Source organism: Lygodium microphyllum, chromosome 12, assembly GCF_053477565.2.
Source record: "Lygodium microphyllum isolate KBCC chromosome 12, Lygodium_microphyllum_v1.1.10, whole genome shotgun sequence".
Lineage (NCBI taxonomy): Eukaryota > Viridiplantae > Streptophyta > Polypodiopsida > Schizaeales > Lygodiaceae > Lygodium > Lygodium microphyllum.
Genome location: NC_141146.1, coordinates 30823643 through 30837134, shown reverse-complemented (window position 1 = coordinate 30837134; position 13492 = coordinate 30823643). Strand labels below are relative to the sequence as shown.

At 43.4% G+C, this 13492-nt stretch overlaps 1 protein-coding gene across 6 annotated transcripts in view; it reads right to left on the bottom strand.

The window, feature by feature from the left end:
* Nucleotides 1–13492, bottom strand: part of LOC148027597 (uncharacterized) — a 212603-nt gene that overhangs the window by 17531 nt on the left and 181580 nt on the right. For all 6 annotated transcript variants that reach the window (XR_015692610.1, XR_015692611.1, XM_087689309.1 and 3 more), the window contains one exon: nt 12559–12694. Coding sequence is in view for 4 of the 6 variants with exons in the window: in XM_087689309.1 (XP_087545435.1) it covers nt 12559–12694 (136 nt within the window). In the remaining 2 variants the exon portion in view is untranslated. The remainder of the gene's footprint in view (nt 1–12558; nt 12695–13492) is intronic.

Below are 13492 nucleotides of genomic sequence, written 5' to 3'. Positions count from 1 at the left end.
AAGATGCATTTACTTCGATGCGGTAGGGAGTAAAAGTCGATATCGATAAGCTTCGAATATGTGACCGTTCTTGCGGCAATAAAAGCACCCAATAGATAGGCAATTTGAAGGTGGAGACACCAAAGTACCAGAGTGGCAACCTGTAAAAGGGAGGGTGTGAGGAAAAAGAAGGATATCTCCCAGTGACACAGCAAATGTAGAGTAAGAATCAGATGTTGATGCCCACCCTGCAACCTGTCTTTTCCTTCTCTGATGTGGAGGATCTTCAAGGCTCATTGAGCACCTCTGGCTCTAATACCATGTCAACAAATGACTGAGCAACTAGAGAGAGAGAGTAGGGCTTGCAAGGGAGAAACATAGTGTCTGTAAGGAAAACACTAAGAAGAGAAGAGAAACTCAAATAAATAAGATGATGAAGAGCTAAATAAATGAAGTGAATTAGATACAAGGGTGTTGTAGCATGAATGATGCCCTAGAGGAGAAAGACTACCGAAGAAGCCTCTAAGTTTGCAAACATAGGGATGATGAGATGTCACCTTGAGTAGGGAGATTGCCTTCGAAGAGAAGCCTCTAAATCTGCAATGCAGAGATGAAGAGTGGTGATGCCTCAAGCAAGAAGAATGTCGTCGAAGAGTAAGGATCCTCTAAGTCTGCAAATGCAAGCCTAATGACTAACAGGAGCAATTGGGGAGTGATGTCCGAAGTGGAGGAGTGAGAAGCTAAAAATGCAAATGTAGCAGCCTCTAATACTAACATCTGATGGAGGAGAAGGTTGCCAACTATGAAGGAGATCCTAGATGCAACAAATGCAAATGGGTGGAGCCTCTTGACTACCAAACACAAGGTGCAAAAACTAGTAATCTATCGCCGGGTGATGAAGGAGCCACCTAGACAACTAAACGCAAATTGATGAAGCTGCCTAGAGGAGAAGCCGACACCCATTTTGTAGGAAGGTCGCCAGGTGATGAGCAGAGCAAAAGATGACAAATGCAAGGAGTGTCACCCTCAAGATGTTGCCGCCATGATGAAGGGATCGTCGCCAGCTGGGAATGGAGCCTCTGCCACCATAAACGCAGACCTCTAGAGGAAGATGATTGGCACCTACTGATGAGCAAGGATTGAGATGGTGGAAGGAGAGAAGGAATAAAAGTCTCAGAAGAAGTGAGAGAGTGTGGTGAGTAACAATAAAGAATGAATGGGAGGTGTCGTATATATAGGCATGAACAATCTCGAATCTCACCTACTGAAGTGTCTCGAATGGGGCTCCAACACTCTTGGAAGGCCCTAGAAAGCCTTTTTGGGCTGGAAACTAAAACCAAAAATGGGAACAAAGAAGGAAAACTATACGAAATTATGTGGTTTTCAACAATTGTTACGTACCTAGAATCCATAGGACTTGTCCTAGTTAATTAGTGCCCATGTTGCTCTCCAAAATATCTCCATGGTTGCTAAAAAAGCCCTAAAGTTATTGTCATCCCTCTCTAAATAAATTGTTGTGTCATCAACAAACTCGACATTAAGAAGTTGCTCGAACTCAAGAATGGGTGTCATGATACCTTTGAAACCTCTCAATCTCTCTCTCAAGAAGGATCTCAACTACAAATAAGAACAAGAAGGTGGTTAATGGGCAGCCCTATCTCATTGATCTCTGGATGCACAACCCACCAATCATAACCTTGAGGCTCGTTGTTCCTAAGGAAGAAAAAGGCGGTACTCCATCCTCGATATTGTGCGCTTTAAGAACTCCCAATCCAGATGGTGATATGCCTTCTCAAACTCAAGGAGCACAACAAGGTATTGGTTCCCTGAGAGCCATGGGCTCCCCAAAAGTGAAGATGTTACCCAAGATGGTACGCGGACAAAGCCAGTCTAGATGGGTGGATAACATCTAGCATCAATAGAGCTAGTTTGAGACTGATTGCTATCACAAGGATCTTGTACACAATTTCAAGCAAAGTGATCCAACTCCACTATGTGATCTCCAATCTGTCTCCACTTCCCTTGGAAATGAGGTGCATCAGTCCCTAAAAACGTCTCTCTAGCATAGCCGCTAATGCCATAATCTCTTAAAAAGTCTCACTGACATAGTCCCTAAGAGATTATTACATAGCCCCTAATGCCATAATCTCCTAGAAAGTGGAGATAAGGCCCACACTAATAAGATCCTCGTAGATCAAAGAGAACTTATCTAGTTCAACTTCTCCTGGAGTCCTGCTTCAGGATAGTAGTGTCTTTTCCAACTTTTTCTCTATAAAAAAAGGTCATAAAGTGTGTGCTCATCTTATTTGTGACCACCCTCCTAGTGATTTGCCATTCTCTCTCTCTCTCTCTCTCTCTCTCTCTCTCTCTCTCTCTCCGTAAAAGGTAATTGTATTAATTACGAAAAAAGATACAAGTTTACATGATTACAAGATACACGATGGCTCTAAGCCAGCATGTGTCAACTGTCAGTACAAAACCAGGGCAGAGTTACACAAGTCATGGCAAAGACGCAGAGGAAATTGCCATATGCCAGGGAAGTAAGTCTTCCCGAGGGAGCAAGTCAAAGTGCCGAATGAGATCTATTTGCCAAAGCAAGAGGCCTTTAAGCCTGGCAATGTGTCCCGGAACATTAGAGGCCGAATCAAAAAGAAAGGCATTCCGAGTGGTCCAATTGTGCCAACATCCCCAGTATCTAAGAAAATGGAACAATATCTTCATATGCAACTGTGCCGGTGTGGGGTATTTTGGGCGTACAAAAACCCAATCGAAAGGGCTCAGCAAGAAACCAACCATAGCTCGCTGAGCGAGAGGGCAAGAGATAAATCGATGACGGGCCGCGGTCAGCCCTGCACAGCCACTGCCATCGAAGATGGCACATTATTATACACAGTTCTTGAGGATATCAGAGCAGGGATTCATAGAGATTCCGAGATATATGCAGATCTATATGCCACATCGATTGGGAGTTCTTATTGGACAGCTCAGGGTATCATCACATCAGCTTATGATTGAGAGTGGCAGAGCCAGTGGCATCCCGCGGGAGGAGAGGATATGCCCCCTTTGCAGATCAGAGGTGGAGAGTGAGGAGCATTTTGTTCTTAGATGCTCGGCATACTCAGAGTTGAGATCTAGATACACATTGAGCAGCTCACTTCAGGGATGTATGACTGATATGGATCAGAGATCATTTGGCCGTTTTCTAGGAGAGGCATGGCACATCAGAGAGCAGAGCACACAGCGGGTCCCAGTCAGACAGGGGCCCACCCAGACGACTATTACACAGTTCTTTCAGACAGACAGAGTGAGAGCTACTGTACCAGCCTCGAGCTAGACCTCCGGGCTCACACTACAGCAGGCTGAGGACCAGCGTACCCGACGCCGCACGAGGATCCATGGGTTTCGGACCCCACAGCCACACCGACAGGAGATCCGGAGGATTCTTGAGCTACATCGACAGCAGACTGAGATCCGACGACACTCGACACATTGGATCTCAGATCTCCAGTTTGCTCTTTCTCCACCGCCGATGTACCACATCCTGCATCCAGGAGGGATCACCTGCTATTAGCGACTTCGACGACTGCTACTACATCCCAGGATAGTATATCTCCCTGCATCTGTTACATATACACATCGCACCACTTTATCACAGCCGACAGTTGTTCCCCTATCACAGCCGACATTTGTTCCCCTTTTGTAGCCATTATCTGGAGTACCAGAGCTACATACGCACATACACATACACGACACTTATCACACTCACAGCACCGTATTTTCAGTTTCCAGTTTTTAGCTTTTCATTCAGCACTTTTATTTTGGATAGCTGGACCTCATCAGTTGTATCACAGTTTGTCTCATAGGCCAGTTTTGGTCTTTAGAAGACGTTAATATAACTCTCTCTCTCTCTCACACACACACACACACTCTCTCTCTCTCTCTCTCTCTCTCTCTCTCTCTCTCTCTCTCAAAAGATAATTGTATTAATTACAAAAAAAAAGTACAAGTTTACATGATTACAAGATACACGGTGGCTCTACGCCATCGTGTGTAAAAACTCTCTCTCTCGCTACAAGAAGTAAACAACCCAAGAGTTACAAAAAGTCATGGCAAAGACGCAGTGGAAATTGCCATATGCCAGGGAAGTAAGTCCTCCCGAGGGAGCAAGTCAGGGAGCCGAATAAGATCTATCTGCCAGAGTAAGAGACCTTTCAGCCTAGCCATGTGCCCCTGAACATTAGAGGCGGAATCAAAAATAAAAGCATTCCGAATGGTCCAGTTATGCCAACAGCCCCAATATCTAAGAAAGTGAAACAAGATCTTCATATGTGGCTGTGTCAGTGTGGGGTATTTGGGCTGCACAAAAACCCAATCAAACGGGTGAGCGAGAAACCAACCACCGCGCGCCAAACTGCCGACAAGAAAGACCAGATTTTCTTAGCGACAGGGCAAGAAATAAATCGATGACGAGCCGATTCCACACTGGTGGTACAAAAGAAACAATTGCCATTGGAGATGCGACGCTTGGAAAGGGCTGAAGCCAGCGGAAGACCACCAATCATTACCCTCCAAAGAAAGACCTTATATTTGAAAGGTGTCTTGTTCAACCAGGCTTCCATCACCGTTACCCTCCACCACGACCGGGATTTACGCAATCCCCATAGAGTATTGGCTTTAGTAACCAGCCATTGATGATCTTTAATCAGAAGATGATACACCTGGTTAGCTGAAGCCTTTTCCAAATTCAGCCGGCCTGCAAGGTCCCAGTCCTGCCAGGGACGATCCGAAGCAAGGGAAGGAAAGGGTTGTCTGTTCTGGAGCATCATCAAAAGCTATCCCCATAAATCCCTGTATCCAGGAGGGATCCTGAAAAGTCTCCTGGCTGTACGAAACGCTATCAATACATTGCGACTGGCAAGGATGACATCTGCGACCGAAGTCAAGCCCAAACGTGCCATGCGGTTAAATATTGGTCTAAGCTCATGTTTACCTTCCCAAGAAAGTAACCACAAGACTGCCAACAATTCCAGTTGGAAGGAGTTAGTAGCTAAGCGGTCCTCCGCTGGATGCCACCGAGCCTTCTGGAGGACTAGTCTCCAAGAATATACCAAATGGGCAAGCAGAGATGATGAAGGACTCGAAAACAGAGCATCTGCATTAAGAATATGCCACTAAGAACCCGGAATTTGGGTATTACCGTGCAAAAGCCCGTGATCCTCAAGAAAATAACAGGCTATAAAAACCCACGGGTGATGATCCAAGCACACGGCGCAAAAAAGAGACCAACGAAGTGCCAGCATATGAGTTTTGGCATCTAAGATAGCCCCACCACCCATGTGTTTCGGGGTACATGCATGCGACCAAGAAATCCACGAAATGCCTGCATGCAAGGAATCCTTCTTCCATAACATGAAACGAATATACTGCGTAAGAGCATACAATGTAGTAGTAGTCCAAGGCAGCAAGGGCAAGAAATATGTGAGCATTGGCAGCATAATTGTCTGAGCCACTTTGAGGCGAACATGGAAGGGCCAAGCTTGTGACTTCCAATACAGAAATTTCGCTGCCAGTTTCTATGAAATCCACTCTAGTAGCTGCTTTGGCGGAACATCAACACCCAAAGGGTATCCAAGATGCCTGACAATGGAACCACGAGGAACAACCATTCCCTGCCAGTCCAATGACTGCAAATCCGACTCCGTGCAGCTGAGAATAGCTGATTTCAAAGCATTGATGCGAAGACCAGAGGCCTGACCAAAGAGAGCGCAAACATCTAACGCTTTACGAAGATTCTCCTTGTCCGCACACAGAATCATAAAGCTGTCATCAGCCAAGGATTGACCAATGAAGTGCTGTCCAAAAGGAAGAGACAATCCAACCAATTGCGAAGAAGCTTCCAGATGAGATAACATTGAAAGAACTGGATGAGTCGCAAGGGCAAAAAAGAGAGGACTCAAAGGGCAACCCTGTCTCACAGAGCGGGCAAGGACAAAAGGCTCGGTAACACCTCCATTCAGCATGACTCGCGAAGAAGCTGCAGCACTAATGGTGTAGATCAGACGAGACATCCGAGTACCAAAGCCCATAGTAGACATAAGTTCTGCAATGAAAGACCAGTCCAGATAATCAAAAGTCTCTCTCTCTCTCTCTCTCTCTCTCTCTCTCTCTCTCTGTGAGGAACAGAGTCATCAGACAGGAGATATGGCATATTTATATACAGAGGACATGGGTCAGTCCTGCACAGCCACTGCCATCGAAGATGGCACATTATTATACACAGTTCTTGAGCATATGAGAGCAGGAATTCATAGAGATTCCGAGATATATGCAGATCTATATGCCACATCGATTGAGAGTTCTTATTGGACAGCTCAGGGTATCATCACATCAGCTTATGATTGAGAGTGGCAAAGCTAGTGGCATCCCACGGGAGGAGAGGATATGCCCCCTTTGCAAATCAGAGGTGGAGAGTGAGGAGCATTTTGTTCTCAGATGCCCGGCATACTCAGAGTTGAGATCTAGATACAAATTAACCAGCTCACTTCAGGGATGTATGACTGATATGGATCAGAGATCATTTGGCCGTTTTCTGGGAGAGGCATGGCACATCAGAGAGCAAAGCACACAGCGGGTCCCAGTCAGAGAGGGGCCCACCCAGACGACTATTACACAGTTCTTTCAGACAGACAGAGTGAGAGCTACTGTACCAGCCTCCGTCCAGACCTCCGGGCTCACACTACAGCAGGCTGAGGACCAGCGTACCCGACGCCGCACGAGGATCCGTGGGTTTCGGACCCCACAGCCACACCGACAGGAGATACGGAGGATTCTTGATCTACATCGACAGCAGACTAAGATCCGACGACACTCGACACATTCGATCTCAGATCTCCAGTTTGCTCTTTCTCCACCGCCGATATACCACATCCTGCATCCAAGAGGGATCACCTGCTATTAGCGACTTCGACGACTGCTACTACATCCCAGGATAGTATATCTCCCTGCATCTATTACATATACACATCGCACCACTTTATCACAGCCGACAGTTGTTCCCCTATCACAGCCGACATTTGTTCCCCTTTTGTAGCCATTATCTGGAGTATCAGAGCTACATACGCACATACACATACACGACACTTATCACACTCAACACCGTATTTTCAGTTTCCAGTTTTTAGCTTTTCATTCAGCACTTTTATTTTGGATAGCTGGACCTCATCAGTTGTATCACAGTTTGTCTCATAGGCCAGTTTTGGTCTTTAGAAGACGTTAATATAACTCTCTCTCTCTCTCTCTCTCTCTCTCTCTCACACACATACACACACACACACACACCCAAGAGGTCTAGTCATGGATCCGAGCAAAGTTGTGTACACCTTTGTAGCCACATCTTCCAACTCCAAAAAGCCTTGTACAATAAATACATCAGCTCCCCTAGGCCTTCGTACACCTTATCTAAAGTGCAGAAAAAGTTTCAATTTACCATGTGTCACAAGGAGGTGAAATTTTATTCCTTTGCTTAGCATTTGATTAAAATTTAATCAATGTGCCAATATGACTTGTACATGTGAGGTGCAAGTTAATTATTTCATAGTGTGGGACCCAAGACCCCAAGATATCAGTTGATGCCAAAGGCAAAAGTTGTAATAAGTTATGCTTGGCAGGTACTAGGTGGTACCTAATGTTAGATTTGGACCTAGACTAAATTATTGACGCATTGTATCCCGCAGGGATTTGTTTACCTTTGTTGTTGCAGCTTTTATTGGCAAATTGGTGCAATATACCGACAATGCACTGTTAGAGGTGTTGAAGAGATTGTCTTGAAAGCCATTGATGGCTCTACTCTCCATTTGCAAGATGCTTTATATGTGCCAAGGATGAAGAATTTACTATTCATGTCTTCTTTAGCAAAATGTGGAATATAAGTCACTTTTGATAATGATAAATACATGGTCGAGGATAAGGAATTCTTTACTTTGGTACTCACTCGCACATTATGTCATTGACTTTATGAGTTAGATGCTCATTCGGTTTATCAATCTGTTTATTTGGCATCCACTATTACTCTTGCTATATCACAAGCAAAGTTATGGTATGCTCATATGGGGCATGTGAACTATGGTAGTTTAATGCTTATGCAAAGTACGGAAGGCTTACCTCTCTTGGAGAGATTTCCTGAGCACATTTGTGAGGGATGAATTTTGGGAAAAAAGCATCGGTTTTCTTTTCCTTATGATGCGGCTTTTAAAAGCTACAACCACGTTGCAGTTTGGGCATTCAGATGTATGTGGACCCATGAAAACAAAGTCATTGGATGGATGTTATTACTCGGTGACCTTCAATAATAACTTTACACGTTTTTGTTGGGTTTATTCATTGGTGAAAAAGTCGAGAGTGTATGATGCATTTTTGGCTTTTACTGCACTTGTGGAAAATCAATAAATATCTTCCTTGCCAAATAATTTTTTGAAGCAAAAAGGCATTGCACATCAGTATACTATTGCACATACTCCACAACAAAATGAAGTTGCAGAAAGAAAGAATCGGTCACTCATGGAGATAGCCAGATGTATGCTGAAAGCTCAAAAAAATGCCACATGGCTTTTGCATGGAAGTAATTATGTGCGCTTGTTACCTTTTGAATAGGTGGCCTATTAAAGCATTGAAAAATATAATGCCTTTTGAGGCTTGAAACAATCAAAAAACTTCAGTTGGTCACTTTCATACTTTTGGTTGTCTTGCATATGCTCATATTCCCAAAGTATTGAGAAAAAATTTGGACAAAAAGGCTATCAAGTACATATTTGTGGGGTACAATAGTGAAAGCAAAGGGTACATATTGTACAATCCTATTTCCAAGAAAGTCTTCGTCAATAGAGATGTGATTTTTTATGAAAAATCAGAATTATCTCTTGTTGGTTATGACACATATCAAGCCGCAAACGATATGTTTGAAGGGCCACTGCCTATTTCTTTTCGTGATACAACTAGAGTTCAATTAAATGAACAAAATGTTCAGCCAATTGCTCCATTACATAGTGTAGAAATTCAGCCTATGGCTGATCTGAACATTCAACAAGATACCGAACTTGAGGTCATCAACGTCATGCACATAATCAGGAGACTAGATAAACACCTAGATGGTGCTTGCAAACTCTACAAGACGATCATTTGGATACTCCTTTTGTTGGTCGTACTCGAAGACAAACAAGTTTGCATAATCATGCTAGTGCGATGGAGTTTCTTATGGCAGAATACACACTTGATGATGATGAGCCTGATTCTTTTGAGGATCCACAACAAAGTGAGCATTGGATGGCAGCAATGCAACCTCAATTTGATTTTATCATGAAGAATCAAACATGGAATCTAGTTGCATTGCATGTTGTAAAGAAAGCCATTGGTACTGAATGGGTCTATAAGCTGAAACAAAAAGCGAATGAATCCATTGATAAGTACAAGGCTAGACTTGTGGCAAAAGGCTATACGCAAAAGAAAGGCATTGATTATGAGGACACATTTGCTTTTACAAACCGTACGACCACTATTAGGCGCATGGTTATATTGGCTGCCCATTATGGTTGGATTGTGCACCATCTTCACATTAAAACTGCATTTTTACATGGGGAACTTCAAGAAGTGTATGTTCAGCATCCCATGGATTTTGCAATTGAAGGATCCGAACACTTGGTATGCAAGCTGAAAAAGGCTATGTATGATTGTAAGCAAGCTCCACGAGCTTGGTATGCCAAAATTGATGCTTCCTTACTTAACCAAGAGTTCATTAACAGCCCATTAGAGTTCACTCTTTATATATGCAAAGAGAGGGGATCCTTGCTAGTCATTTGTCCTTATGTATATGATATTTTGCTCACAGGGACACATGCTGGTTAAATTTCAGCATTTAAGAAAAGTTTGCAGCAAACTTTTGATATGTCAAATTTGGGGCCTTCGCATTACCATTTGGGCAGTCAATTTATTCATGATACTAGAGGCATTGGATTGTCACAGTCAAAATATATTGGTAAACTCCTTCAGAGATTTGGCTTCCACGATTGCAAGGCAGTAAGCACACCAATGGAGACTTGACTTAAGCTACCTTTGCATGATGACAGTGATATGTTTGACATTCATATATATACTGCAATAGTTGGATGCCTCATTTATTTATGCAACACAAGGCTATATATTCAATTTGCAATTTCATCCTTGAGCAGATATATGTACGACCCACGCATGTCACATTGGCAAGCTATGAAGCGCGTTTTCCATTATTTGCGAGGCACTAGGACTCTTGGATTGCTTTATGCCAAGGGTAGGACACTGCAATTACATGCTTACAGTGATTCCGATTGGGCTGGAGATTTTGATTCTCATCACTCTACAGGTGAAAATTGTTTCTTTGTTGGCTCTTCTTGCATTTCTTGGCTTGGGAAGAAACAATCCACTATTACCACATCGTCTTGTAAAGCTGAATACAAGGCAGCTTTCACTACTACAGTTGAATGTGTATGGCTGAGACGTTTATTGGCTGATCTTGATGAATCTGTCATGGAGCCTACTCCTTTGTTTACTGACAATCAAAGTGTAACTGCAATGGTGCGGAACCCAATGTTTCATGTATGGATGAAACACATTGACATACATTATCACTTTGTCAGAGAGAGGCTACATGCAAGAGATATCAACCTTGTCTAATATCCTACCAACAACAAAGTGGCAGACATCTTCACCAAAGCTCTTCCTCATGACAAATTTGAAGCATTTCACAATGCTTTAAATTTAATCTCCTTTCATAGATGATGCTTTATGCTGATCACTTATCACTCCAAGGGGGTTTGTTGGGTTTTACTCGTGCCTACGCTCACACAAGAGTATCGATGATCCACGGGGGCACTTTTTACAATCCACACGTAGGATAATGGGGCACTTTTTACTCTCCATAAGAGAAGTTTTTTCCCCCAGTCACATTATTCTTTATTTGTGTATTTATGTGACAATCTGGTCACTTACTGCACACTACACACATTTGTGTGTCAACGCACTTTAAGCCACTTACACAATCTTAAAGTCTAAGGGTTGTACTTTGTACTTTGTGTTACACACTTTCCAATCAATCAAGTGTCAAGCAGTGACCATACACTCTCTCTCTATTGTCTACACACTCTCCCAGGCTGAGTTGTTGTCCATCTCTATCGAAACTCAAGTGCTCCGAGGGCTGCATAACCTCTACCCAACCTAGCAGCAGCTGCATTTTGCAATGAAAATGTGGGTCCAATGAACATGACCTCCACATTAACATAGGATCTAGCATACTCAACCATATCACCTCAGAGGGTAAACTTATGCCCCACTCAGGAAGCTCATGTAATACTAAACAACATCACATTGATCTTTCCGAGGTTCACTGTCAAACCTCTATTTGTGAAAAAGGCATGCCATACATCCATGGGTCTCTGCTACCCTTAGGACAGTTTGTGATCACTACCACATCACCTGCATAAAACAAGATGGAGTATTGATACACAACTACGCTCACACCTGGTTGAAACAATCTATCCACATAATCTAAGAGCTCATCAACATAAACACCGAATAGAGTAGATGAAAGAAACCCTTCATATCACTTATCATGCAAAGCATAAATCCCTACACTATAGATCCTCTGCAATGCGAATATCCTGTAATGCCTGCATGAGTCTGGCTTGGGGGGGTGTGTGATTGGGTGAGGGGGTGGGGGTGCTGGCTGCTCCTCAATTGTTCACTTCAACTTTCCATCTACAACTGCCCAAAACAAGTATATATTGGAACACCCATCATCATCACTGAAGCCAGATCAAGCTCCATTCTTTAGCATTCCAAACCATTTGCTTCTATTTGAAGGCATTTGCTTGAAGAAGTCGCATGGTAGGGATAGTATTGTAAGGCTGACCTTCATCTCAAAGTTCTTCCATCGTCATTTGGAAATACAGATAAACATTTTCTGACACTATTTACCTAGAAATTATTACCCTGAAAGTTTATCTACAACCTTGCCTGCCCATAGTAATATGGGATGGCTATTTTCTAGATTCCCGTTCCAGTTCCATCCCTCCCATCCTGTCCTCATACTATCCCAATCCCATCCCCATGTTAGAACCCCCTCTCATGGTGATAGGGGAAGGCCATTCCTGTCCCCATGCCTGTTCCCAAAACGCATCCCATGTACTAAGTGCATGCCTCATTCATAAAAGAAAGCAGTAAAACACTAGGGAACTAGAAGATAAAAAATCCTAACTAGACATAATCGTCCTTTAAAATTTTGAACTTGCAGAATTCAAACCTCACAACTATGTCTGACAACATACAAGAGTAGGCCTTAACATATGCACACCTATTTACATGTTCAGAAGCATTCAGATACTGAGCCTAATTAGGGAACCTTTTAAAGTGGCAACAAGTAAACTCTTGAACAAAAACATCCAAGGACATTGCAATACCAATACCGATTTGGAAATCATTCTTATACAAAAAGAGAGTGATCATACACGAGCTCAAGCAACACATCATCATTATTTCCCAGTTGTGAAAGACTACCTCATCCGCATCTTCAGGGTCTAAAATGCCATATCTAAGGTCTAAATTTCGTGACATTGAGGTGATATCATAGTCCTTATCTCGAAAATCATCTTCATCACTATCAGCAGGCCGAACATGCACAGACGTTGGACGCCTGTAACAGGAAAAAAAAACAAACCATTAAACAACTGAAAAACTCTCTCTCTCTCTCTCTCTCTCTCTCTCTCTCTTTTTTTTTTCGTCAAAGGTAATTGTATTAATTACGAAAAAAAATACAAGATTACTTGATTACAAGATAGTTGATGACCCTAAGCCATCAGGTGAAGAAGTTCTCTCTCTCTCTCTCTCTTTCTGATTACAAGAGACACGAGGGCCCTAGGCCAACGTGTGGGAAATCCCCGTAGTAATGCACTAAAAAAGTTACACCAATCATGGCAACGACCCAGAGGCAATTGCCATATGCCACGGATGCAAATCCTCCCGAGGGAGCAAGTCGGAGTGTCGGATGAGATCTAGCTGCCAATGCAAGAGCCCTTTAAGCCTGGCAATATGGCGCGGTACATTAGAGGCCGAATCAAAGAGAAAAGCATTGCGCGTGGTCCAAATGTGCCAGCATCCCCAGTATCTGAAAAAGTGAAATAAGATCTTCATATGCAACTGTGGCGGTGTGGGATACTTCGGGCGCACAAAAACCCAGTCGAAAGGAGTTAGTGAGGATCCCACCACAGTGCGCCAAATGTGCGACAAGAGTGACCAGATATTCTTGGCGAGCGGGCAAGAAAGAAAACGATGTCGGGCCGATTCCGCCGATGTGGTACAGAAGAAACAATTGCCATTCGAGATGCGACGCTTGGCAAGGGCCGAGGCAAGAGGAAGACCACCAATCATTACCCGCCAAAGGAAGACCTTGCATTTGAAAGGTGCCTTATTCAGCCAGCCCTCCATCAGCGTT